This window comes from Cervus elaphus, chromosome 8 (assembly GCF_910594005.1).
Source record: "Cervus elaphus chromosome 8, mCerEla1.1, whole genome shotgun sequence".
Lineage (NCBI taxonomy): Eukaryota > Metazoa > Chordata > Mammalia > Artiodactyla > Cervidae > Cervus > Cervus elaphus.
This window is the reverse complement of record NC_057822.1, coordinates 4,218,522-4,245,813: the sequence shown is the minus strand read 5'-3', so window position 1 is coordinate 4,245,813 and position 27,292 is coordinate 4,218,522. Positions and strand designations below refer to the sequence as shown.

Sequence of the window (27,292 nt, the reverse complement as noted above, 5' to 3'; positions counted from 1 at the left end):
TCTCCACCTTCACAGTGGGGAGCCCTCTCCTGTTTCCTTTCCCAGGAGGCCTGTAGAGTGCAGAGGGAGTGTGACTCCTTAGCAGTAGGAAATGATGCCACTCTGAGACGCTTGAGGGCCTAGCCAGCCAGAGAGGAGGGGACCGCTTGCTAGGCAGGCAGGGCCAGGTGAGGTCAGGGACGCCGCTCCCCTTGACGTCCTGCCTCCTGCCGCCGTGTCTTGCCACGATGTCTTTTCGTGCCGGCCAGGCAGCGGGTGTTCAGGGGTGTCTGTTCTTCCTGGCCGCTCCCTGCAGTGTGCAGAGAACACCAAGTTCCTGGTCCGGGCTTCCTACCTGGAGATCTACAATGAAGATGTCCGGGACCTGCTGGGCACAGACGCCAAGCAGAAGCTGGAGGTGGGTTGGGTGCGGCCCTGGCCGGGGTAGGTGGGGGTGCTGGAGGAGATATGGGGAAGGGTCCCCAGGGCCCGCTAGTCTGCCCAACCCTGCCAGATGGGCAAAGCAGAACTGATCCCTAGGGGAGCCCAGCGAGATCAAGTGACCTGCCAGGACTGGACAGCCAGGTGGTTAGCAAGGCTGGACCAGGTCTGGGACCTTTGGGCAAGGCTTGGTTATGTCTCCTATCTGGGACTTTAAATGCTGGACCGGCCTGATCCAGTTCCAGGAGGAGCCTGAGAAGGGGAGACCGACCCCGGTCTGTGGCCAGCGTGCCAGTGACTGCTCCCAGACTCTGGGGCTTCTTATCTGACCACTGGATCTTCCCACTGCAAGGCCCACAACCAGCGGTGGGGGTTGACCTACCTTCTCCAGTCCAGAGTCAGAATGCCCGCACTGGGGGTGTGTCAGTCCTTAATGAGCATCAGTCTTGGGAGGTTGCAGTGGAGATCCCCATCCTGTAGATGCAGAAGGGAGGCTGGGAAAGAGACGGGGACTTGCCTGAGGCCGCTGGGTTAGGAAGCCCCAGAGTCAGGGTTGGACATTTTCCGTGGCTCAAACTGCCTACATCTCGCTGGGGCACAGGCCTTGACCGCCAGTGAGGGGTGGGGGGCAGAAGCAGATAGGGGGCTGCTGATAAGGTCCAGAAGCAGATAAGGTCCAGTCCTCTGGACCCTCCCCGACCTCCAGACTGGACCGGACATTGTGACCTCCGGGTTCCTGCCCCACCCCCATCCACGTGGGACAGGGCTGTTTCCCTGCTCAGCTCCAGAGCTCCCCACTTACCTCTAGACACCCCCCTACCCCCACCCTGCACTTGTCCTGGCTTCATTTGGAGGGACCTCGAGTTCCTCTCTGGCCTGCAACAATTAAATGCCCCACCGGAACACACGTGACCCCCAAGGAGCAGCTGTTTTGGAAAAAACACTTGTTTGTACTGATCACGTGGCGGAAAAATCCTTAAAAATTTGTGCCAGAGAGACCCTTAGAGAGCTCCTAAGTCCACAGTCCTTTCGTGGTGGTGATGAGGGAACTGAGCCCCAGGGAGGGGAAGGGACTTGGCCAAGGTCACACAGCAAGTTACTAGCAATGGTGTTGGTACCAGAACGTGCAGGATCTGAGTGGTCAGGTGCTTTTTCCTCCCAGACTTTTTGGGGTGGGCAATATAGGAAACCTGGGGGGCCATGAGAAGCCGGCAACAGGGTTCCTTTCGAGGGAGGGACGTCCATGAGTCGACGCATCCATTCAGCAGAGATGACTGTGAACCACCCCACCCTCCCAGTCCCCGTCCAGACCAGGACCTGCCCCCAGCACCCCCCTCCTCAGCTCCTCGAAGATACAAGGTGCTCTGCCCTTTCTACACAGGAGCCTCCAGCCACCCCCCTGCAGTCTTTGCACTGTTTTCTCTCCTGGAGCTGGAGCAGCTGAGTCATCACTCAGCCCCCAGACAGGGAAATGGCAACAGCATCAGGGGGCCCCCCTCCCCTTCCTCCCCACCCCGGACCCTAGGATGGGCTAGGTTAACCAGGCCCCGGGGGGGCAGGGGTGCCCAGGGCTGGCAGCTGCATGCACTTGGCCCAGCTGGTAAACCAGGTAAACCTGGTAAACCAGGCTGCCTGGAGGTGGAGGGTCGCCTATAACTGATGTGCTCAGAGACACCCGCCTTAGGTGCACCAGGCTCTCTCCCGGGAGGTGCAGCTGGGTTCTCGTGTAAGCCTGACCCTAGCCTCAGGAGGAGCTGCTGTTTTTGTCCTTTATTACAGAGGAGGAGCCTGAGGCTCCTAGTGCCTAGGTGCAAACCGGCCCAAGGGCACAGTCAGGAAGGGACAGAGGTGGCATCCAGGTGGCGAGGCTCTGCGGCACAGCGCAGGGCCTGGTGATTCTGGTCGTTAGAGGAGGTTGGATCAGCTGGGGTCAGCAAGGGATTTGGGGAAGCGGATTATACCCCTTCCCCCACCACCACGAACCTCCCTCAGAGAACCCTGCTCGGCGCTGGGTGGTGCAGGAGGTGGCTGAGGGGCTGCAGGCATCCGGCCAGTGTGGCAGGACCCCCCTCCTCCACCGGGACGCATCCTGACTCCGGACCGGCGGCCTGGTTCTGGTCCTGCGCGCAGCGCGCCCGCCCACCCGCGGAATCCCAGCTGGTTGCCATGGCGACCGGGCCCGGCCTGGCATTTTGGAGGAGCAGTTACCAAGGAACGCGGGGCACAGCTGGCGCTGACACTCCGGAGGAGGGTGGGGGCGGGAACAGCGGGGGCGGGGCAGAGGGCTCAGGAGGTGAGGTGGGGCCTAAAAATAGGGGTGGGGGAGACCTTTATGTCAGGGTCATCGCTCTACAGAGAGAGATGGCCTCGCCTCCTCAGTATCTGGGGTCACTGAACCCCCTCCAAGCTCCCACAGAGCTTCCTTTAGATCCACTCTCTTCTTAACCCTCCCAACAGCCCTGTGGGGAATAGGGTTTATCACCCTCACTGTACAGATGGGCTTCCCTGGGGGCTCAGACAGTAAAGCGTCTGCCTACAATGAGGGAGACCCGGGTTCAATCCCTGGGTCGGGAAGATCTCCTGGAGAAGGAAATGGCAACCCACTCCAGTACTCTTGCCTGGGGAATCCCATGGACGGAGGAGCCTGGTGGGCCACAGTCCATGGGGTCGCAAAGAGTCAGACATGACTGAGCAACCTCACTTTCACTTTACCGATGAGGCGACCGAGGCCAGGAGAGGCAAAGTGACTTCCCTAAAAAGTAGCAAGCCAGGACGAAGCATCTAGCCTGGGCCCGTCTGAGTACAGACGAGAAGCTGCGTTCTTCCCGAGGCTGGGAGCCGCCATCCCCGCACGCGCACCCACTGTGTGCCCATCTAGGCATCTAGGTTCTGGGGAAGCGGCAGTGCCCAGAGCAGGCCACAGCGCGGGCGCACCTTCTCCCAGGCCGCCCTCAAGCTCTGCTCCGCTGGCCGCGTCTCCTGCTCCTGGCCTTTGAGCTCCAGGCTCACAGCCACCTCCAAGGTCAAGGTCAGCCCTGTGTCCTGTCAAACCTCAGTTCCTCCAGGGCACTGCAGTGAAAGTGAAAGTCACTCAGTTGTGTCCGACTCTTTGCGACCCCCTGGGCTGTACAGTCCATGGAATTCTCCAGGTCAGAATACTGGAGTCGGTAGCCTTTCCCTTCTCCAGGGGATCTTCCCCACCCAGGGATTGAACCTACATCTTCCGTACTGCAGGCGGATTCTTTACCCGCTGAGCCACTAGGGAAGCCGCGGCAGCCTCTGGAGTCGTCCGCTGCTGGGGACCCCAGTGTGGCCCTCCAACAAGTCAGTCACTCAACCTTTCTGTGCCTCAGTGGTTTAACTGTTCCCTGAGACCCGATCCTTCAGTCTGGGTCTGGCTCCTTCTCCAGACTGGGGCCGCTAGGGCAAGCCGGTGCTGGCCACCCTCACTCACAGCCCCACCCGCCCCCCGACTCTGCAGCAGGGGTCCAGCCCCACCTGCGACCCTGAAGCCGCCCCGGGGCACAGCATACGAGCCTGCCCTGGCCCAGAGCAGCAGACAGATGACTTCTGTCCGGTTCCTTCCTGCTCCTGGCGGAGCGGTTCGTATTTCCTCTCACACTGGAAAAATACTGCGTTTCACAGCTGTGTCAGCAGCACGACAGCTTGGCTGCTTGGAGACCGAGCGGGCAGCAGTCAGATAAATTAATTTACTCGCTGCCGTCCTGCTGAGGGCTGGAGGGAGCCGCGGGCCAGGCTGAGCTGCCGGCTAGCGGGGGCTCTGGGCAGCAGACGGCCCTTCACCTGCTGTGGTCCACGAGGTCTGGGAACATTCCTGTTGCCCTGGAGCTGCGGCAGAGAGATGTGGGCAGAAGGCACGTTGGCACAGCAGGGGAGAAGCACTCAGAGCCCTTGGGTGAACGACCACCGGGTCAGCCCCCCGGGGGCTAAAGCCCCAGACAGGAAACCGCTTCTACAGCTAGGGTGCCAACAGCAGCGATGAGGCCCAGGGCGGCCATTTATGGAGCACTTGCCAGGTGCCAGGTGATGCCTGGCATTGTACGGGCCTTAGTTTACAGAGTCCTCACCGCCTCCCTAGGAAATGTCCATTTCACAGATGTGGAAACTGAGGCCCAGGGAGGTTGAAGTAGCTGGCCCAAGGTCGCACAATGAGGAGGAGGCGGGGGTGACTTTGAGGCTGCTCTGCCTGGTCTGTGACAGGGGAGTTCGAGGTGCCAGCCTGCCCCGCAGGAGGGCGGAGGCGGTGGGCACCGATGGGGCTCCTCCCGCGAGTTCCCTGGGGAGCCCTGACCTGCGTCTCCTGCCCGCAGCTGAAGGAGCACCCGGAGAAGGGGGTGTACGTGAAGGGGCTGTCCATGCACACGGTGCACAGCGTGGCCCAGTGCGAGCGCATCATGGAGGCGGGCTGGAAGAACCGCGCGGTGGGCTACACCTTGATGAACAAGGACTCCTCTCGCTCCCACTCCATCTTCACCATCAGCATCGAGATCTACGCCGTGGGTGCGTGGGGCCGGGCGGGGCTGGAGGGGGGCGGGCCTCCCGAGCCGGGTGCCCACTCCTAAGTAGTAGTCCAGACCCTTCACCTCTCGGAGCCTCCAGGGCTCCAGTTGGGAAGAGATGCTGGGATCGCCCGGAGGAAACACACGAGGACCATCCCTGTGCCAGGACCCATGTTTAAAGGAGAGAGAGCATTACCACCACCAGTAATAGCACTGGCAGTTACTCTGGTGCACTTACTGCCTGCCAGGCAATGCGTGTGCGTTGGCCCATTTGCTCCTTACCACCCCAGGAGGTGGATACTAGTAGCATCCCCATTTTACAGATGAGGAAACTGAGGTCACACAACTAGAAAGTCTCTGAGCTGGGCCTCTGTCCCAGGGGTCTGTCCCCCAGAGCGTGTGCCACCCAGAACTCTTGTTTTTGTTTTTTTTTTCACCCAGAACTTTAGAATATTTGTTTATTTTGACTGCATCGGGTCTTAGCTGCTGCACGCATGCTCTTTGTTGTGGGACCGGCTCTCCAGTCGTGGCTCCCAGGCTTAGTTGCCCCACGGCACATGGGATCTTATCACAGTTCCCCAACCGGCATCAAACCTGTGTCCCCTGCCCTGGAAGGCGGATTCCTAACCGCTGCACCACCAGGGAAGTCCCCGCCACCCAGGACTCTGGATTCTCCTCTTTCTGTGATGCTCTCTACTCCTGAGCCGCCTCACTCTTCCTTTTTTTTTTTTTCCTTCCTGGAAGCATTACTGAGAAGGGGAAGAGGAAAGATAGGAAGAAGTACTCGTTTATTTCAGGTCACCTATGGATGCTGTGTTGAGCCCTTCTCACACTTCATTCCGTTGAAGTCTCACAGCAGAGTTCTAAACACAGGCAGACATTGTAACTCCCATTGACAGGTCAGGAAACGGAGGCTCTGAGAGATAAGTGACCTGCTGGTTCAAGGCCCACTTAACTGCTAAGAGGTGGAGCTGGGACTTGAACCCAGGTTGCTTTGCCAGCTGGGTTTTCCCCACTCACACTGCAGCTGCCTCCGAGTGTGTGGTTCATTCATCCCGAACAGAACTCCGGAGAGCAGTGGGTAGGGAGCAGCCTCGCTCACATAGGAATGTAGTTCTGGAGAGATCCTGGCCCAAGGTCATGGCCTGGGTCGATGGAGCCCCACGCAGCACGATGCCCAGCTGCGGGCTGACCTGGCTCCAGGCCAAGCCCCTGGGGCTGGATGGACTAGAGTCTTCCCCCGGGTGTAGACATGGGGTCTGGGGTGACGGTGTGGTCTCATCCTCGTGTGATGATGCTGTGGGTGGGGAGCTGGGACCTGGCCGGCTGAGGACAGATGAGGAGGGGAGGGGAGCGCGGCCCTGTGGGGGCCTCTCGGTCTCTGCAGATGAGTTTGCAGGACGAGGCAGGCTGCCTGGAAGCAGGTTTTTAAAGAATTGTTAAGATGTTTATTGCTTTCATGATAAAAGAAGTTCAGATAAAGATATTTAGGAGTTAAGAGAAAGGTAGGGGAAATTACTCACAGACACAACTATTAACATCTAAGCATATACTCTTTTGGACCTTTTTTTCCCTATGAAAATTTTAAACACAACTGAATCTTAAGCTCTATTTAGTTTCTTCCCATGCCGTCCTTACAAATGTTCCCAACATCGTTCCTGCCACATCTTTCTGACCTCGGGAGGTGGATGGAGGTTCCTCATGGTCTTCCTCTCCCCACCCCTCTACAAGGTCTTGACGCCCATTTCCAGTTTCTCTGTGTTGTAAATGATGCAGTGATGAGCATCTTTGTGCACAAAGCCTTTTCTGCTTTTATTTTTATTTATTTATTTTTTTATTTATTTTTATTAGTTGGAGGCTAATTACCTTACAATATTGTAGTGGTTTCTGTCATACATTGACCTGAATCAGCCATGGATTTACATGTATTCCCCATTCCGATCCCCCCTCCCACCTCCCTCTCTACCCCATCCCTCTGGGTCTTCCCAGTGCACCAGGCCCGAGCACTTGTCTCATGCATCCAACCTGGGCTGGTGATCTGTTTCACCCTAGGTAATATACATGTTTTGATGCTGTTCTCTTGAAACATCCCACCCTCGCCTTCTCCCACAGAGTCCAAAAGTCTGTTCTGTACATCTGTGTCTCTTTTTCTGTTTTGCGTATAGGGTTATCGTTACCATCTTTCTAAATTCCATATATATGTGTTAGTATACTGTAACCTTTTCTGCTTTTAGAGTCACCTCAGATTCCTTGGAGCGGGCCTCCTGGGATGAGGGTGCAAACCTGTCTAAGTTACCTGGTACATTCTGCTGAGAGCTATCCTAAAGGGTGTTTCCAAGTTGCTCCTGCCTGCTACTGCTTAAAAAAAAAAAGCCCAAAGAATCAAGCCCCTTGCATGCCCAGGCCTCCACTGGGCATCAGCCAGACATTTTCTTCACTTTGGGTGACTGTGTTCATGGGCAAAGCCAGGACAATTCTGGTTTCAACGAGCAGGAAACCAAGGTAGAAGTTCCCTCCCCTCCCCTCATCTCGCTCCAGGAGCATTTGTTATATGGCAGGCGCGACCCTTGAGGGTGGTCTTGGGTTCCTGTGTTACCGAGAGAAAGGCTGAGACGAAGTTAGCTCCCTGAGGCCCGCAGCTCCCGCGGGGTGGAACCCAGACTGGATCCCTCGGGGCTTCCCAAGTGATGCTCTGGGCCCCTGCTCCCGAGGCACCTGGCACCCGGGTCTGCCTGCCAGCGCAGCCGTGGTCCCCGCGGACCTGGGCGTGTTCTCGGGGCACGAAGACCTGCTGCGTGCCGTGCCCCGAGTGGGCTCTGTGACAGCGCTATCTGTTTACCCCTGCCAACAGCTTCCCTGGCGGGGAGCTGTCGTTAGCCTCATTTTGTTGGTGTGAGAATCGAAGATCAGGGTGGGATATGGCTCTGCCAAGGTCACACAGCAAGTAGGAGGCAGGACTTGGACGGGAACTGGGTCCCAGGGTCTCGAAGCTGATGTTTTTCTGCGTTGAAGGGTGGCAGCTTCCTGGTGACCCAGACCCACGTCCCCTTACCCCACGCCTCACCTCCCAGGGAGGAGGGGCAGAGAACACTCAGGGAACAGCGTGTACCTCCCCGGAGGGTCGGCCCTAGGTTCTGACCTTGAATCTGCTCCTTAGCCAGCCATGTGACCTTGGGCACGTCACACGCCCTTTCTGAGCTTCACTTTTCTCGCCTGTAACGTGGGCACAATCCTAGCAGCCCCCTTCGTGGGGCTCCCGTGCGGCTGAAATAAGACCCTCGGTGGGTGGGGAGCACCCAGAGCCTCCTTTCTGCAGCGGGTCGCCGCACCCCAGGCCCCTCACCCCTCTGTGTGGTCTGTCTGCAGACGAGCGGGGCAAGGACCACCTCCGGGCGGGCAAGCTGAACCTGGTGGACTTGGCGGGCAGCGAGCGGCAGTCCAAGACGGGCGCCACGGGGGAGCGGCTCAAGGAGGCCACCAAGATCAACCTGTCTCTGTCGGCGCTGGGCAACGTCATCTCGGCGCTGGTGGACGGGCGCTGCAGGCACATCCCCTACCGGGACTCGAAGCTGACCCGGCTGCTGCAGGACTCGCTGGGCGGCAACACCCGGACGCTGATGGTGGCCTGCCTGTCGCCCGCCGACAACAACTACGACGAGACGCTCAGCACGCTGCGCTACGCCAACCGCGCCAAGAACATCCGCAACAAGCCGCGCATCAACGAGGACCCGAAGGACGCCCTGCTGCGCGAGTACCAGGAGGAGATCAAGAAGCTCAAGGCCCTCCTGGCGCAGCAGATGGGCCCCGGCAGACTGTCAGGTGGGCGGCGCGGCGCGGCGGGGACCGCAGGGCGGCCGGAGCGCCGGGAACGCGCTCTCCCCTCCCTCCATGTCTGCCCGCCTCCCGGTCCTCATCTGAGGGGCGTGGAAGCCGTGCCCCACCTCCTCCCAGCTGCGTGTGAGCAGCCAGGGGGATCCCTGCTTGGGGACGGCCCGGGCGTGGAGGTATCTGCCCACCGATGCCCCGGGGAGAGGCTGGTCCATCCGGCCTGTCCCAGCAGCTGGAGGCTCCATCCGCCCCCCCCACCCCCCCACCCCCGTTCCCTGCCTCCAGGCTGCGCATCGGGCCTCCCGCCTGTCTGCCTGTTGGCCCCGTGGCAGCCACAGAGTCGTGATGTTGTGCTGCTGAGCAGCGGGGTGACTCACGTCCCGCACCCCCGGTCCCCCGCATCCTGCCTCTGCTCCCAGAGAGGCAACTTGGGACCGCGGCTCTCATACCCAGGTGTTTGGCCGTCACCTGGCAGGTGGCAATCCAGACCTGGAGCCTGCAGAGTCCCTCTGTGCGGCTGAGGGGCTCCAGGGTCGTCTCTGTCTGAGAATTCTGGGAGGAAGGGCGCACCAGAGAGCCTGAGTCCATGTATCCATTCATCCGCCTCCCCACCTTCCTCTGTCCATCCATTCTCTGCCTGCACTGATCTACTCATCCCCCCATCCATCTACCCATCCACTCGTACATCCATTCAGCCAGCCAGCCCACCCCCCACCCCCCCCCCGGCCCACTCCATTATTTACCCCCCACCCCCCCTCCCCTTCTCTCCGCCCACCCTATCTACCCTCCTCTCCACACATCCGCCTGCTCATTCACTCCATCCTGCCATCCATCCTCGTAGCTCCCTTTCCTCTCACCTCCCACCACCCATTCACACCCGTCTGTGTGTGGCCCTGGGCCTGGCATGGGCACCCAGAGATGATGCAGATCCACGTTCCGCCTCGTGGTTATCCTAGTCTCCTGGGAGGGAAGGGACACTCCCGCAGAGGAGCGTGTGCCCCTCGGGCAGAGAGCTTGATGGGGCACTTCAGGGCAGAAGGGAGCATGTGGGGTAGGGGGTGGGCCTCAGGGAGGGCTTCGCAGAGGAGGAGGGGTGCTTGAGTGGAGCCTGGCGGGATAAGAAGTCTCCTGTTAGATGAACGTGGTCAGTCTGTGCAGAGAGGCGCAAGACTCTCAGGTGCCTTTGGGGACCCTCAAGGATTAAGAGATCCGCTGGCTGCCTGGGAAGCTGGGTGGTGGGAGGTGCCCAGGTGCAGGGCCTGGCAGGGGTTGGCAGGGGCTGGCAGGGGCTGGCAGGGGCGGCGTGGAGAGGGCCTTGACCACCATGGTGACGGCTTCCCCTTGGGCAGTGTGCCTTCCTCCTCTTCCCCTCCGGCCCCAGGATTAGCGAGGGGCGGCTCGATGGAGGAGTGGTGAGAGGTCGGGGAGGGAGTCGGGGTGCTCTGCTGGGGGCCCCCCCAACCCTAACGCAGCAGCAGCTGACATTCCTGCAGACCTCCTGTGGTTACCACGGCAGACTTGCTGGGTGGGGGCTGTCTGTGTCCCATCTCCCTGGATTTGCAGCGTGGAGCCCAGACAAGCTGGGATGATGGTACAGGGCAGGCAGAGAGCCGAGAGCCAGGCAGTAACTGCTGGCTCGCAGTCTGGCTCCTCGGGGAAGCGACTTAGACCCACCCTGAGTCTCAGTGTCCTCATCTGTGAAATGGGTCACCCGCCTTGCGACGGCTGTGGGACAGTTGGGAGGACTGCATGAGATGGTTCATGTGGGGGCTTAGCCCAGAACTTGTCCCGTAAGGCTCCACAGACTGTAACTGATGCTTTGACTTCAGAGTTGGGCCTTGAGACCAGCCAGGGGTGTCTGACTCGGAGCTCCAGGTGTCCCCATCGCCCGGCACTCCCCGTGAGCCGGCGCCCTCTCAGCCCCAGCCCTCCCTCTGGTCTCTCTGGTCCCTCTGGTCACCGGCATGTTTCTGTCTCCCCTTTTTAGCCACGCTGGAGACATTGGTCTGTTTTCACCGCCCTCCATGCTCACTTGCCCCTAGTTCAGGCAGGCCCCGTGCTCCCAGCCCGCAGAAACCACCTCCTGATTTTTTAAAAAGATAATTTATTTCTTTATTTGTGGCTGCATGGGGGTCTTTGTCGCTGCGTGCGGTTTTCTCCAGCTGGGGGCTATTCTGTAGTTGCGATGTGCAGGCTCCTCACTGCAGGAGCTTCTCTCTCCATGTGGCACCAGCTCCAGGGCGGACGGGCTTCAGTAGTCGCGGTGTGAGGGCTGAGCCGTTGTGGTTCTCAGGCTCAGGTGCTCTGCGCACGTGGGATCTTCCCAGACCGAGGATCGAACCCGTGCCTCCTGGTGGTTAAATCCAGCGATCAGTCCAAGGAGGCCCCGCCTGCCCTCTTCGCATCTGCTGACTCAGAGGATCCCCTCCCTCGTCCTTGAAGCCCTTGCTTCCTGGACACCCTCACCCCAGTCCTCCTGCCCCTCCAGCTGCTCCTCCTCATCCCTTGGACGAGTCTTCCCCTCTCCTGACGGCAGGTCATCCCGGGGCCGGTCCTCCAGCCTCCTCTCTGTCTACACTCGCTCTTCTGGTCTCACGGCTTTAACCACCACCTCCCCGCTCGTGGACCTCGATCCTGGCTGTGTGATGTGTGCCCAGGTCTTTTTAATTTATACTGGTGACTGAGTGGTGACGCAGAGAGGTCAATGTCTTCACAAGAAAGGGTTAACGTTCCTCAGCTACCTGGGCAATGAGAGGCAGGCCACGTGGGACCACCGGGGTGAGGGGGAAGCACCAGGCGGGGTCAGGCTGCAGAGGAGCCAGGGAAGCCTGAGCCAGAGCCGTGATCGAGGTTTTGGTGGAAAGACATAGCAGGCAGGAGAAAGGGCCCAGGACTGACCGGTTTGAGGAAGACTGGCGGGATCAGGGTGTAATGTTGGCCTTGCTTGCGTGGTGCTGGCCCTTGTTGATTTCGGGCAGAGGAAATACTGGCTCCCGGTGGGAGAGTTAGAGGCGGCCTTGGACTCGAGGTTGGTTGGTGTGCGTATGAAAGGTGGGCTCCTCCAAACAAGGTGTTGACTCCCCCTAGGAGTTGGCTGACCCCGGGAAGGACCGTCTCCTCCAGACCATCAAGTTCCCCAGGATGTTAAAACATCATTAAAATGAACCTGATTGATAACACCATCTCCTCCAAATTCTAGTCTTAGAACATCATTAAAACCTGATTTATACACCATCTCCTCCAAATTCCAGTCTTGAACATCCTGCCATCTATCTAATCATCACTCCAAACCTAATGTATGGGACACTGAGCCCTGAAACTTCCCCAGTCCTGCTTCTCCTGCAGCTGTTTCCCGCCCCCCCCCCCCCCTTGCTGGTGGCACCTCTCTCCCAGATGTTCAAGCCAGAAGCCTTGGCGTCATCATCCTTGGCTTCTCACTTTTGCCCTCTTGCTTTTGTTGTCTCTGTCTTTAGAATGATGTCTAAACCTTTAGCCGATGGCATCACCGACTCTATGGACGTGACTTTGAGTAAGCTCCAGGAGTCGGTGATGGACTGGGAGGCCTGAGGGTCGCAGAGTCAGACACGACTGAGTGACTGAACTGAACTGAACCTTTGGAGCAGGTCCAGACGCTGTCCACTGCAACCCCATGGCCTGCAACCCCACTAGCATCTCAGCTGAAATACTGCAGAGGCCCCCCTGCCCCCAGCAGGCCTCCTGGCTATGCTCTTGTCCCCCTGGTACATTCCCCACACGGCAGCCAGGGAGCTCCTGTTCAGACGCAAGTCCTGCCCTGCCCAAGCCCTCCATGGGCCGGTGGAATCCAGACTTGAAGCCAGAGTCCTTGCCAAGGCCAGCGCGTTGCCCTCTCTGCGTGCCCTTGGCTCACACTCTCCCTCGCTCACTCTGCTGCAGCCTCAGTGGCCTCCCGGCTGTTCCTGGGCCGGCCCCCTGCCTGCCACAGGACCTTTGCACTCACCGCTCCCTTCTGTCCTTCCCTGGGATCTCTGCCTGCCCCTCTGCCTCACTTCCTTCAGATCACTGCTTTCCGCCTACCTTGTCTAAGAGGTCTTTCCTGTCCACAAGAATTAAATTGCAGCCCTTTGCCCTGGTCTTTACCTCTCCGCACCCTCCCTGCTTGCTTTCTCTTCTTAGAAAGTATCACTTTGTAACATGGTACGCCTTTTGCTCCCCTTCCTTTCCCAGTTGGAAATGATGTGTGTGGAGTCCTGTCTGTTCTGCTCAGTGCCAAACCCCCGGGTGCCCAAGAAAGGCTTGTTGGATGAGTATGTTGGCATTTTGCAGAGAGATGTGCTCAAAATAAGTTCAGTATTGAGGGTCTTGTTTGAATGGGCACACTGTCATCATTTATGGTTTTCTGCTTAGTTTCTAGAGGCTTCCCAGGTGGCTCACTGGGAAAAAAACCTGCCTGCCAATGCAGGAGACATGGGTTTGATCCCCAATCCAGGAGGATCCCCTGGAGAAGGAAATGGCAACCTGCTCCAATATTCTTGCCTGGGAAGTCCGTGGGCAGAGGAGCCCGGCGGGCTGCAGTCCGTGGGTCGCAGAGTCGGCCATGACTCTGAGCATGCAGACGTGCATGCAGGCTCCGCGCCGGCAGACCACGCGCAGCTTGGTCAGAGCCCCTCATTTCTGCTTTTCTCCCAGCTCTGCTGAACAGTCAGGTGCCCCCAAGCCCCGTCCAGGTTGAGGAAAAGCCGTTGTCTCCACCGGTGACGCAGCACGACACGGAGGCTGAGAAGCAGCTGATCCGGGAGGTGAGGCGCGGGGCGGGCGGGCAGGTGGGCCCCGCGGGAGGTGGGGCCCGGCTCCGGGACTAGACCGCCTCCCCGCCGCCCTCCCCTGGGGGCTGATCCTCCAGTCTCCCTTTCGGAGCTCAGAAAGCTGAGGCTCCGAGAGGCGCCGAGGCTTGCCCAAGGTCACACAGCCGAGGCGAGTCTGAGCCAGGATTTGAACTGGGGTTCCCGCCTCGCCTCCGGAGCACAGTCCGTCCGCCGTGAGTGCCGGTGTGGGGAGAAGAGAGGCGTCTGCCGGGCCCCGTCCGCTGTCTGTCCATCCGCCGTCTGTCTTGCTCGAAGGGCCGGCAGTGGATCGACGGCCGAGGAGGGGCCGTCCCTGGTAGTGGGGCTGGCGGGTCCGCACCTAGGACGTCAGAGTGGGTGGGCTGGGGGCCGAGAGCGGGGCATCCCGGGCGGGCCGCAGGGAGCCCCCAGCAGCACGTGTGGCCTCCGAGAAAAAGCTGTCGCCTTGGCGCCCTGGGTCCTCCCGCCTGCATGCCTGCCTCCCTGCGGCACTGGGAACCCGCAGGGCAGGTCACAACCGATTGACAGGCGCGGAGCTGACCCCAGAGACACACACAGAACCAGACACCCAGAGCCTCCCACCCCTGCCTTCAGCTGTGCCCCGACCCCAGGCCCTGCTGGTTTCTGAGAGTTCACATCCTGAGACCCCAGTACGGGGTGGGGTTTGACATTCAGTGGCCCCCTGGTGGGAAGGCCAGCTCTGCAGACCCCGGGACCGAGTGTGTCTGCAGCTGGGCCTCTGCCACTCAACTGTGGCCTCAGACGGGCTCAGTCCTGGGGCCCCCGGAAGCCCCCGGGCAGGCTTTCGGGGCCTGGGGCCCAGCCTCTGGGAGGCAGACCGGATGAGGCCTGGGGGGATCTCTGTGCTGTGGGCTGGAGGGCTGGGGGACACTGACCGAAGAACCCCCAGCTGCCCGTGACGGGCGGGGTCTTGTACTGCTTGAGTGAGGGCCCGGATGTAGCCCTGGATGGCCCCCAGTGAGGCCCCATGAAGGTTCTGGGGGCTCAGATCTGGATGTAGCCCTCAATAGCCCCCAGTGGGGCCCCGTGAAGGTTCTGGGGGCTCAGATCTGGATGTAGCCCCCAATAGCCCCCAGTGGGGCCCCCGTGAAGGTTCTGGGGGCTCAGCCGCTCACTCTACCTGTTCCCCTGCTGCCCCTGGGGCGGGGTCGGTGTCAGGCTGGCCCTGGAGCCCTGGGCCCAGCTCCTGGGGGAGTCCTGGGAGGAGGGGGCCTTTGGGGATGGCTGAGCACAAGTCCACAGGAGGAGAGCGGTGACGCCCGGGGTTCAGGGAGGGTTTTAGAGTCACCAGGGATGACGTTGGACACAAAACAGTATGGGCCGGGGGGTGACTGGGAGCGGGCTGGGGTTGGGGGCGGGGATGCCGGGGGTGGGCCTGGGGCTGGGATGCAGGCTTCCTGCCTGGGGAAGCTGGGTTGGACGGGTGGGGGTCCTGGCAGCGTGAGCAGCAGGGCACTGCCGCCCCCTAGCGGTCATACGGGAGACGCGCCGCTGTTCTGGCCGGGTTGCTGGTGGAGCCAATGCTACCGGGTAAAGAATCTGCTTGCCCGAGCAGGTGACGCTGGTTCAATCCCTAGGTCGCGAAGATCCCCTGGAGGAAGTGGCAGCCCACTCCAGCATTCTTGCCTGGGAAATCCCGTTTACAGAAGAGCTGGGTGGGCTGCAGTCCACGGGGTTGCAGAGAGACATGACCGAGCGACTACGCACGCAGGCATTGCGGGTGGATTCTTTAGCATCCGAGCCCCCAGGGAAGCCCTTCCTCATCTCTGGGAGTGGACAGAAAGCAGCTTTTCTGCTGCTGGAAGAGGCTGGGTGGTGTCAAAGGTGCCCGCCGGGGCTTGGGGGTGGGGGGCGGTCTGGGTTTGTGTTCTCTCCACCCCTCCCGCCCCATCCAGTCACCCGCAAGCACGAGTGCGCAGCTACTAGGTAATGCGGCTGGAGGCGGCTGTGCGGCCGAGGCGGGGCTGTGCTGTTTTAAATACTGGAAGAAGCACGGCAATGTCCTGGCGGTCCCGGGAACTCTGTGCTTCCATCTCTTGGAGGGAGGTGGCTCCTGCTTCAATCCCTGGTCAGGGCCCTAGATCTCGCAAACTGCACAGCATGGCCAAAAAAAAAAAAAAAAAAGATCGGAAGTGGCGAGCGTGTTTCAGGGACTGGGGGGAGTGATCGGGGACGGAGCGGGCAGTCCCTTGTGGGGGAGGGGCGGGAACTGACCGAGCGGAGTCCTCCCGTGGGGGGCTGGCCGTGGATGACTGTCCTCTGCCCTGGGAGGATGCCAGAGGGACTTCCCTGGTGTCCAGTTACTGACACTTCGCCTTCCAGTGCAGGGGACGACGTGGGTTTGATCCCCATCTGGGGAGCTGAAATCCCACCTGCCTCCTGGCCAAAAAAACAAAACGAAACATAAAACAGAAACAATATTGTAACAAATTCAATAAAAACTTTAAAAAATGGCCCACATTAAAAAAAAAAACTTAAAGCGAGGATGTGAAGAGAGGGTGACCTCTTCGGGAGTATAATCTGCAGACATACTGAATCACTTTGCTGTGCAGATCAGAAAACTTTTGCTCTGTAACTGTGCGGTGAGGATTAAGTGGTTTGATGTTGGTAAAACTTTTTGTCACCAGTTCAGTTCAGTCGCTCAGTCCTGTCCGACTCTTTATGACCCCATGGCCTGCGCGCGCCAGGCCTCCCTGTCCATCACCAACTCCCAGAGCTTGCTCAGACTCATGTCCATCACGTCAGTGATGCCATCCAGCCGTCTCCTCCTCTGTGAAGGGACGGACAGGGAATGGCGGGAGAGGAGCGTTGGGGGGAGGGAAGATGGAGGGACCGGGAAGGGGCGCGCCCCACTTCGAGGCCCTCCTGTAATTTGGGGGTCACACGTCCTCCTGTAATTTGGGGGGTCACATGTCCTTTAACTTGGGGGTCACACGTCCTCCTGTAATTTGGGGGTCACACGTCCTCCTGTAATTTGGGGGTCACATGTCCTCCTGTAATTTGGGGGTCACATGTCCTCCTGTAATTTGGGGGTCACATGTCCTCCTGTAGTTTGGGGGTCACGTCCTCTTGTAATTTGGGGGTCACACGTCCTCCTGTAACTTGGGGGTCACATGTCCTGTAATTTGGGGGTCACATGTCCTCCTGTAATTTGGGGGTCACATGTCCTGTAATTTGGGGGTCACACGTCCTCCTGTAATTTGGGGGTCACATGTCCTGTAATTTGGGGGTCACATGCTCACGCGTGAGAACGACATGTGCGTGTGTGCAGAGAAATGTGTGTGTCTCCAGTCAGGTCTTGCTAGGCTGTAGGTGCCGCTGGGCTGAGGCCTGGCTTGAACTCGGTTCAGGGCTGAAGTGCTGGCCTGGGGTCTCTGCTGGGTGGGCGTGGGTTCGAGGGCAGAAGGTAGGTGGGGTGAGGGCTGCAGGTCTCAGGGGCCGCCAGGAGCTGCGTGTGGTTCTGGGCAAGCCGGGCCCTCCCTGGGTCAGCAGCACCGTGCTGCGGAAACCGCTAGGTCTTCATGATGGCCTGTCCCTCCCGCCCTGAGAGCCCGGGCTGGCTGGCTGTGCCGTGCTGGGGGTCTGCGCTGGTCCGGTACTTCCTGGAGGTCGGCTGGGCGTGCGCAGGGGCTCCCCCCTCTAACCCTGTCGCACCCCCCGGCTCACTGCCGCTGCAGGGCCACCCTGTCCGGAAGGCCGCGGCTCACAGGGTGTCGTGAGTTCACAGAGGCCCGGCCTTCCCCGGGGGCTCACACCAGGCGCCTGGACCGTCCGCCCAGCCGTCCTGCTTCACGCACGTGCCAACTCGGTGGTGCGTGGGCCCCTCTGTGCCCGGCATCACGGCTACAAGATGGCACGGTGCTCGCCCTCAGGCTGGGGAGCCGGGCGGTTAACCTATAATCAAACAAGTGCAGAGCACGGTGGAACTTCTGAGCCAGGCTAAGAAGAACTGAGCAAAGTGACGTAGAGTGGCGGCGGGCATCTCCCGAGAGGGTGCTCACGGAAGGCCTCTCTGAGCGGATGTCGCTGAGCTGAGGCCCGAAGGGGTGAACCTGCCTCGGAGCGAGCGCAGAGGGCCTGAGGCTGGCAGGGGTCGGGGGAGTGGGTGTGCCGAGGAGTGGAAAGGGGCTGGCGCGCCTGAGTGTGACAGATGGGGTGGGCTGTCCGGGTCACTGGGGACTGGAGGTCGACTGGAGGAAGTTAGATTTTATCCTCAGCCATGGGAGGCCACTGAAGCATGATCCATGGACACAAAGCTGCCCTGTGGAGGAAGGTCTGGAGTGAGAGTAGAGGCGGGGAACCAGGTCTGGGCAGGAACTGGTGGTGATGGGGAAGATGGATGGCTAAGCAGAGGTATAGTGATTTGTCTTTGATGGGTTTGGTTAAACTGTATTTGTTGATGCAGAAAGGTGTTTGTGATCTATTGCTTTGTGGAAAAATTAGATTATAGACACATATACAGGCTTCCCAAGTAGCGCTAGCAGTAAAGGGCCCGCCTGCCAATGCAGGAGACGTAAGAGACGTGGGTTTGATCCCTGGATCAGGAAGATCTCCTGGAGGAGGAAACGGCACCCCACTCCAGTACTCTGGCTTGAAGAATCCTACAGACAGAGGAGTCTGGCGGGCTGCAGTCCACGGGGTCACAGAGAGTCAGACACGACTGAAGCGACTTAGCACACAGGCAGATGTTCTTAGCGTGTTAAAACATGCTTAGACAAAAGTTCAGAAGGGTCTTCCCCAGCCAGGAATCACCCCAGATTATCAGAGTGATAATCTGAATTCTGTTCCTTGGGCTCAGCTGCGTTTCCTGGATTGCTGGACAGAGGAGGATTCCCGAAAGCCGGGTTTGGAAGTGGTGATAGAGTGCTCCCCTCTGTTCCCCGCCCGCCTCTCCAGGAGTATGAGCAGCGCCTGGCCCGGCTGAGGGCCGACTACAAGGCGGAGCAGGAGTCCAGGGCCCGGCTGGAGGAGGACATCACCGCCATGCGCAACTCGTACGACGTGAAGCTGTCCACGCTGGAGCAGAACCTGCGCAAGGAGACAGGTGGGCAGGCCCCACCAGGCGGGAGGGAGCCCAGCCTGCTGCCCCCGCCCCCCGCCGACGGGCCCCAGCAAGGCAGGCACCTCCATCGCCCTCCCTGGACAGTTGAGGAAAACTGAGGCCCAGAGAGGGTGAGGAACTTCCCCGAGGTCACACGGCTTTTAAAGCGGAGCTGGGATTTGACTGCAGCAGTCTGATCCCGGGGTCAGCGTCCTCACCCACAGCCCTGCATCATCGTATCACCTTGGCCGCAGCCTGGGTTCCCCGCCCAAGGCTGACTTAGAGTGGCAGCATATCACCCAAGTTGCACGGGTAAGTCCCTTCCCCCGGTTTCTGCATTTTCTATTCTCTTTTCCACTTTAGAGCCCATCTGTCACCAGGGCAACTACATCCCAAACTAGGCAATCCTTCAGTTCAGTTCAGTCGCTCAGTCGCGTCCGACTCTTTGCGACCCCATGAATCGCAGCACGCCAGGCCTCCCTGTCCATCACAAACTCCCGGAGTTTACTCAAACTCATGCCCATTGATTTGGTGATGCCATCCAGCCATCTCATCCTCTGTCGTCCCCTTCTCCTCCTGCCCCCAATCCCTCCCAGCATCAGGGTCTTTTCCAATGAGTCAACTCTTCGCATGAGGTGGCCAAAGTACTGGAGTTTCAGCTTCAGCATCAGTCCTTCCAGTGAACACCCAGGACTTATCTCCTTCAGGATGGACTGGTTGGATCTCCTTGTAGTCCAAGGGACTCTCAAGAGTCTTCTCCAACACCACAGTTGAAAAGCATCAATTCAAAACAAACAAACAAACAAAAAAAGACACATCAATTCTTTGGTGCTCAGCTTTCCTCACAGTCCAACTGTCACATCCATACATGACCACTGGAAAAACCATAGCCTTGACCAGACGGACCTTTGTTGGCAAAGTAATGTCTCTGCTGCTGAGGCAATCCTTAGCAAGAGCTTTTACCTACCTGGGAATTTTTGTCTGCTGTTTGACACTCTAGAATGTTCCATCCCACCGCTATCTTTCAAACACCCTGTGCTGCCAGGCATCCCAGACTTCCTAGTACTCACTATAAGTGTTAGTTGCTCAGTTGCGTCCGACTCTGTGCGGCCCCATGGACTGTAGCCCCCCAGGCTCCTCCGATCATGGAATTCTCCAGGCCAGAATACTGGAGTGGGTTGCCATTTCCTTCTCCAGGGGATCTTCCCAACCCAGGGATTGAACCCAGGTCTCCCGCATTGTAGGCAGACGCTTTACCATCTGAGCCGCCAGGGAAGCCCATAAATACCATAAACTCCACGTTGTAATGATGACGGTTTCACATCGTTGGTCCCGTATACGGGGCATTGCTGTGTGCCAGGTGCTGGGTAGGTCGGCACCCCCCCTGCCAGCCCTGGGTGAGTTGGGACTCACTGCTTCCTCACTCGGCAGGTGTGCAAACCAAGGCTTGGAAAGGTTCAGGCCGTGAGCTCTGTACAGCGGTCCCCAACCTTCTCGGCACCAGGGACCGGTTTTGTGGAAGACAGTTCTTCCACGGAGGGGGCGGTGGTTCAGGCGGTAACGCAGGCGATGGGGTGCGGCCGGTGGAGCTCCGTTCACTCACTCGCTGCTCTCCTTCGGCCGCGTGGCCCGGCTCCTGGGTGTTGGGGACCCCTGAGCTGGCGAGTTAGCGACCCTAGCAAAGGGGACATCGGGGCTCTCTCGGGGGGGCCCAGGACACGGTAACAAAGGAGTGGATGGACCCGAAGGAGCTGCCCGTGAGCTGCAGCAGGAGGCCCGTGGACTCATCCCCCAACCCCAGCTGGCAGGGAGATGTAGCCCCAGGGGAAGGCCGAGGAGCAGGTTCTAGCACTTTCTGTCCTGGAGAGTGTTCCCTCCAGCCCACTTTGAGTATCAGGCCTCTGAGGGATTTTATTTGGCCTCGCTAATACTCATCTGCAGCATTCATTTAACCCCCACGGCTCTAGCTTGTCCTGTGGACAAGGGCCTTGAGCTGGTTACGCCAGGAGCGGGCCCTGAGGGTCTTGGGTGTGAAATCTTTGGGTCAGGAGCTCTCTCCTTTAGACGCAATAATACCGGCAGAACAACTAGTTAAAATATTTGGGTCAGGAGCTCTCTGCCTTCGAGGCAATAATACCGGCAGGACAGCCAGTTTATGTATAAAGAGCAAACCCAAGGCACAGGGGTAAGAGTCCAACCCCTAATGGCTGGGGCGGTTAGAGAATGGAGACATCATGGAGCTGGTCAGGGAGGACTTCCTGGAAGAGGTGGAAGGAGATAGGGCTTGAGTTCTGAGGGGCAGACATGGGAAGTCAGCGTTTGGGGGCCTGGAGGCTCTGACTCTAAAGTTGGTCTCTTGAAGATGGTGAGCCTGCGGCCAGCTTCCAAGGAAGGGCTGCCCTATGCCCCAGTCCACCCTGTAACAAGCTAAAGGAAGGTGTCTCCCTGCAGAGGCTGTCCTGAAGGCGGAAGTCCTCTACAAGGCTGAGGTCCTGTCCAGGGCTGAGTTTGCCAGCAGTTCGGAGTACTCTCCTCCTTTGGAGTTCAAGATGGCCGAGAGACCCGAGATCTACTCCATGCCTGACCCCCTGCCCGGTGAGGGCTCCTTCAAGGCTCAGGTCTCCTCCGGATTTGAGGAGCTGCCCAAGCTGGCAGCCTCCAAGTCCGAGGCGTCTCTGGGGTCCGATGAGTCTTCCACGCTGGGAGAAAACTCGGTCTGCACGGCCTTCTCTGGGCCCGAGGAGCCCTGCGGCCTGGAGTTCTCCGTGCCTGATTCAGAGGCCCGGGGCCGCTACCTGCTGCCTGACGACGATGCCGGCAGGGGCGCCGCGGAGCCCCTGCTGGAGGAGGAGCCCCCGCTGATGGCGCTGGAGCTGTTACCCGGCCTGTACGACCCCTACGCCGAGGTGGCGGCCAAGCTGGCCAGGTTCTCCTCCACGGTGTCCGGGCCGGACGTGCCCCCGGGGGACGTCCCCAAGGTGACCACGCAGGTACCTGACGTCACGCGGGTTGACGCGCGGGAGTTCAGGGGAGGGCCGAGCTCCGGCGCGGGCGCAGAGGGGCCTGAGGCGTGACTGCGCCTCGGGGGTTAGGGGCCTGGGAAAGGGGAGCTCTGGCTAAGGCTCTGTAAACCAGTGGGAAGGTCGGGATGAGATCCCAGGCGACGCCGGGTGGGCCCCTGTTCTGCTGACACGGGGATACCCAGGTCGGGCGGCTGCTGGTTGCCATGGTTACACGGCGAGACAGCCCTCCTGTTCTCATAGCAGAGGCGGGGGTTCCGCGAGAGTCTGGCTACCTTTCAGGGGCCGCCCAGGGGTCCAGAGGGGCTGCTTCTCCTCCATCCTGCCTCCGGGTCGAAGGCCTTCTCTCCCTTTTCAACCCTCTGTTTTATGTTTAAAACTCTTTTTTTCTCTTTTCTCCCCTCCTTTCCTTTGTCTCTCTCTCTCTGTATGAGATTGTGTGGGTCTAAAGAGCACAGGCCTTTGAATCATAGAGTCCCCGTTTCAGATCCCAGCTCTACCCGTCACTCAGCTGTGTGACCTCTCTGGGCCTCAGTTTCCTCATCTGTTAAATGGGGATGCTGACACCTGCGTCCTTTGAGGTCAGGCGGGGTTGGGGAACAGGCGGGGAGCTGGCGGGAAGGCCAGGGCGGGGCCCCAGAGGATGATCCTGACCCAACCCCTGCTCCCCCAACCTGTTCTCCTGCAAGCACCCTTCCCTGACAGAGCTGCTGGAGCCCGCTGACCTCGAGTCTGAAGCTGCGGTGGCCGAGGACCTCCCGCCCAGGACTGTGAGTGCCCCCGCCCGGCCCTGAGTTGGGGGTGGAAGCTCCAGGGGCCTGATTCCTCCTGGGATGCTCTCGCTGCTCCTTCTCTGGCCTCAGTTTTCTCACCCATAAAATGGGGACAGTACCCCCGGCCCTCCCCCAGCACAAAGCAGCGTGCAAATCAGAGGAGTCCTCACCTCTCTCTTTATTTATTGATTTAACAAGAGGTCGCTGTTCCAGGGTGATGTTCACCCTTTGCTCAGCGGTGGAACCCTGGTCTAAAGCACAGAGGCCCAGCATGTGTGGTGGACGAGGGCCACAGAAGCGCTGGCAGAGAACCCCCGAGGCGGCGGGGGGCGGGGGGGGGGGGCGTGTTGAGCTCTGCTGCTCTCAGACCCCACCTCCCCCCATTTCTGCTTCAGAAAACACAACCAGCCAAGGGGAGCCGGAGGAAGACTTTAAATCTGCCCACGTTTGTGGAGAGAGAAAGCGACCTGCTGGCCTCTGCGCCTGATCACTGGGTAGGAGCCAGCCTGCAGCTTCTTGGCAGAGGGCACACGGGGAGGCCAGGGGTCCCCGGGGCAGCAGGTGACACTGAGATGTGGGACTCAAGCAGGAAGAAGGGGCCGGGGCGGCAGGGGAGAGAGCACCGAGCCGGCGGTGGGGGGCGGGGGCTGCAGGTGCCAGATTTCTGTGGCCAGAAAGATCTCACGGTTCTCAGTGCCAGAAAAGGAGGTCAGGGAAGTGGCGGGATGGATGGGGGGTTGGGGGGTGGCAGGGCGCAGGCGAGGGAGGAGGGGGTGGGCGCCAGGGGTGCAGCAGGTTGTGGAAGAAACTGGCTTTGACTGCAGATGTGATGGGGGGTCTGCGAAGGATCGATTTATAGTTTAAGAAAATTCTGGGGACTCTGGTGGGCCAGTGGTTATAGCACTGTGCTTCCACCGCAGGGGGCTTGCTTCCACGGGTTCAGTCCCTGACTGGGGAAGTAAGATTCTGCCAACTGCACAGCAAGGCCAAAAAACAAACAAAACTTGCCCTAGCTGCTGTGTGGTGTCTAGATGGTAAGGGGCGGGAGGGAGAGTGAGCTGGGGGCTGTTTTGGGGGGTGTTGGTCAGAAAAGTGGCGGGAAGTTGACCGGGTGCGTGTGTTTAATGATGGGTGACCCCGAGCTCGTGGCGATGGGCCACCAGGGCCGCCTCAGTTGGGGTTGAGGCTGCAGCGAGCTCTTGCCGAGGAGTTGGCCCCCGCCTCCATCTTGGCTTCTCGCTGTGCTTAGGAGGTTGACCTAGGCCCGGGGGCAACGGAGGAGCTGATGTTGGCGGCAGAGCCCATCGCGGAAGCCCAGGCTGAAGCGCCGGTGGCCTTGGAGGCTCAGTCCCGGTCTCTAACGGCCGGGGCCGGTGCGAGGAGGGAGGGCGTGGCTGCGCTCGCCGATGACCTCCTGCCCACCGTGGACCAACAGCAGGTGCTCGCCCGGTAAGCACCTGAGCCTGGAGCAGTGGGACCTGGGGGGCAGGGGGTGGGCGTGGTGGGACCCCACGGTGGCAGGAGGGAGCCCCGGGCCCAGGGGTGGATGGTGGGGCCCAGAGATCCTTCCTAAGCCCCACTCAGCCCTCCCCCAGACGTGGCTGCAGGGGCCCGGTCCTCCCCAGGAGCGGTGTGGGGGGTGGGAGCATGCGGTCAGCCGGGTGGCAGGGCTCTCTGCTCATGAAGCGGCTCAGGTGCCTCCAGATCCCATCAGACGCTTGTGGGGGGAGCAGCTATTCCCAGGGAGGGAGGCAACAGTCCCTGCCTGGCTTTCTCGGGCCACCATGCAGGTTTCAGGAGTTCAGGGCAGGTGATGCAGGCTTTCCCCGGGGTCCCAGCCAAGCCTCCAGAGTTTCCCTGGTGGCTTAGATGGTCAAGAATCTGCCTACATTGTGGGAGGCAGAAATCAAGCAAAATGCCGGGCTGGATGAAGCACAAGCTGGAATCAAGATTACCGGGAGAAATAACCTCAGACATGCAGATATCACCACCCTTTTGGCAGAAAGCAAAGAGGAACTAAAGAGCCTCTTGATGAAGGTGAAAGAGGAGAGTGAAAAACCTGGCTTAAAATTCAACAGTCAGAAAACTAAGATCATGGCATCTGGTCCCATCACTTCACGGCAAATAAATGGGGAAACAATGGAAACAGTGACAGACTTTATTGGGCTCTAAAGTCACTGCAGATGGTGACTGCAGCCATGAAGTTAAAAGACGCTTGCTTCTTGGAAGAAAAGCTATGACCAACCTAGACAACATATTAAAAAACAGAGACATTACTTTGCCAACAAAGGTTGGTCTAGTTAAGGCTATGTTTTTTTCCAGTAGTCATGCATGGATGTGAGAGTTGGACCATAAAGAAAGCTGAGTGCTGAGGAATTGATGCTTTTGAACTGTGGTGTTGGAGAAGGTTCTTAAGAATCCATTGGACTGCAAGGAGATCCAACCAGTCCATCCTAAAGGAAATTAGTCCTGAATATTCATTGGAAGGACTGATGATGAAGCTGCAGCTCCAACACTTTGGCCAGCTGATGCGAAGAACTGACTCATTAGGAAAGACCCTGATGCTGGGAAAGACTGAAGGCAGGAGGAGAAGGGGACGACAGAGGATGAGATGGTTGGATGGCATCACCGACTCAATGGACATGAGTTGGAGCAAGCTCTGGGAGTTGGTGAAGGACAGGGAAGTCTGGCGTGCTGCAGTCCACGGGGTCTCAAAAAGTCAGACACGATTGAGCCACTGAACTGACCTGAACAATGTGGGAGATCCAAGTTCGATCCCTGGTCAGGTAGATCCCTTGGAGAAGAGAATGGCTACCCACTCCAGTATTCTTGCCTAAAGAATTGCATGGACAGAGGCGCCTGGTGGGCTACAGTCCATGGGGTCGCAAAGAGTCAGACACCACTGGGCGGCTGGCGCATCAACAACACAGCCTCGCCTCCCAGTCCCTCCCTCGCGGAAGACGTGCTCCCTCTAGGGACCGCCGCTCCCAGCACACCCTGGGGCTGCCTGCCCAGCTGGACTTTCCTCCCTTGCAGTGCGGCTTTGTGCAAGTCACTTACCATCTCTGAGCCTCGGTTCTCACTTCCGTAAATGAGACTGCCATCAGGCCCGTCTGCAGGACAGAGTCAGCCCCACAGCCAGCGGTTCAGCCTCCTCCTGGCCCCACAGACTATGGTTCAAACACTAACTGAGCATCTACTATGTACCAGGCATCAGGACGCAAGCATGGATGGGATATCACCTTGGCCTTCAAGAAGCTCTCGGTCCAGGGGGAGTCAGGTTCTGGAACGGTTAGACTGGCTGCGTTCCCGTCTGCCTCCACCGTCTCCCAGCTCCGCCACCTGGGCTGAGGTTACCTCTCTGGCCCCCAGTTACTCACGGGCACAGTGGGTGACGGCGAGAGTGCCCGCTTGGGAAGCGTGTTGTGAGGGTCACATGACACGACGCCCCGAGAGGCAGCAGCTTGGTGTCGGGCACACAGAAACAGCACAGGTGGCAGTTTTCACGGTGTGGTCTGGAGTGTGGTCAGGGAGGGCTTCTCAGAAGAGGGGGCCCTCGAAGAAGGTATGCAGGACAGATGTCTCAGGGGTGGCATTCGAGGGACAGGGCACAGCTGAGGTGGTGCAGAGTGGGTTCCGGGGGTGGAGACAGACTGGGTGTTTGGAGAAGCAGCCACCCCGGGTTAAAGCTGGAGCAAGGAGGGGTGGTAGGGTTCCGCGGGAGATGTGCGCGCCCCGGGGCTTGGGCTCCATCCTGATGGGGACCCTAGAAGGATTTTAAGCAGAGCAGCGACTTGGACGTGGCTCACCTGTATCCCGGCTGCTGTTGAGCTCAGAGCCGAGCCTGAAGCAGGTCTGCCCTGGCGGCTGGGTTTGCGTGGTTCCCTTCTTTCCCCTGAGCGTGGTCTCCTATCCTGTTATGAGCCCGTGTCATGCCTTTAGTTATCCGACCCTTACATCCCTTTGGAAAGAGGCACAGTCAAAACACTTCTGTGGTGCTTTAGTAGAGTGAAGAGTTCCACCTGAGCCTTTGTAGTTAATTCAAATTTGTGCTTGTAAAAGGCAAAACTCTATAAACATTTTTTAGCATTTTAGATATAAATATTAAAAAATAAAGAACTATTCGTGTCCCTGATGAAACATTATGCACTGACCGTAAGGAACATTCCCCACAACCCAGGGGTACTCTGATCTGCAGGTTCTCTGGGAGCACAGCCGGGACCTTGCTCTGTGGCAGGACCACCAGCACCCGGATGTGGGTGGGGCAGCCCTGGGCGGAGGGAGACTCGCCCTTCCCGTGCGGAGAACCAGCCGGCCGGCTGAGCACACAGGCTTGGAGTCGGGTAGAGCCGGCAGGAATGCTGGGTCTGACCCCGAGCCAACAGCAGTCACCTCCCCGGGCCTCAGTGTACCTGTCTGTGAAGTGGGGTTGTTGGAAGGAGTCGGGGAGATCAGGCTGGACAGCCAGTGCTCAGTGATCGGCAGACTCTGTCACCTTTGCTTTCTCCTCCCCGCCGGCAGCTTGCAGCTGCTGGAGCAGCAGGTGGTCGGGGGGGAGCAAGCCAAGAACAAGGACCTGAAGGAGAAGCACAGGCGGCGGAAGCGGTACGCGGACGAGCGCAAGAAGCAGCTGGTGGCGGCCCTGCAGAACTCGGACGAGGACAGCGGGGACTGGGTGCTGCTCAACGTCTACGACTCCATCCAGGAGGAAGTGAGGGCCAAGAGCAAGCTGCTGGAGAAGATGCAGAGGAAGGTGAGGCCCGGGCTCAGACCCCGCCCCTCGGGCCCCGCCCCAGGCAGCCCCCGCCCCCAGGCAGCCCCGCCCCCAGGCAGGCCCCGCCCCCAG

General features: G+C 59.4%; 1 protein-coding gene across 6 annotated transcripts in view; it reads left to right on the top strand.

Annotated features, from left to right (window-relative positions):
• The window catches only part of KIF17 (kinesin family member 17), a 46,583-nt gene that overhangs the window by 6,896 nt on the left and 12,395 nt on the right, over positions 1-27,292 (top strand). For 5 of the 6 annotated variants that reach the window (XM_043909054.1, XM_043909053.1, XM_043909056.1 and 2 more), the window contains exons 3-12: positions 296-397; positions 4,752-4,941; positions 8,307-8,759; positions 13,437-13,546; positions 18,509-18,656; positions 21,105-21,643; positions 22,363-22,443; positions 22,842-22,940; positions 23,696-23,895; positions 26,968-27,199. In XM_043909054.1, the coding sequence (XP_043764989.1) occupies positions 296-397; positions 4,752-4,941; positions 8,307-8,759; positions 13,437-13,546; positions 18,509-18,656; positions 21,105-21,643; positions 22,363-22,443; positions 22,842-22,940; positions 23,696-23,895; positions 26,968-27,199 (2,154 nt within the window). The remainder of the gene's footprint in view (positions 1-295; positions 398-4,751; positions 4,942-8,306; positions 8,760-13,436; positions 13,547-18,508; positions 18,657-21,104; positions 21,644-22,362; positions 22,444-22,841; positions 22,941-23,695; positions 23,896-26,967; positions 27,200-27,292) is intronic. The other variant, XM_043909055.1, reaches the window with a different exon arrangement.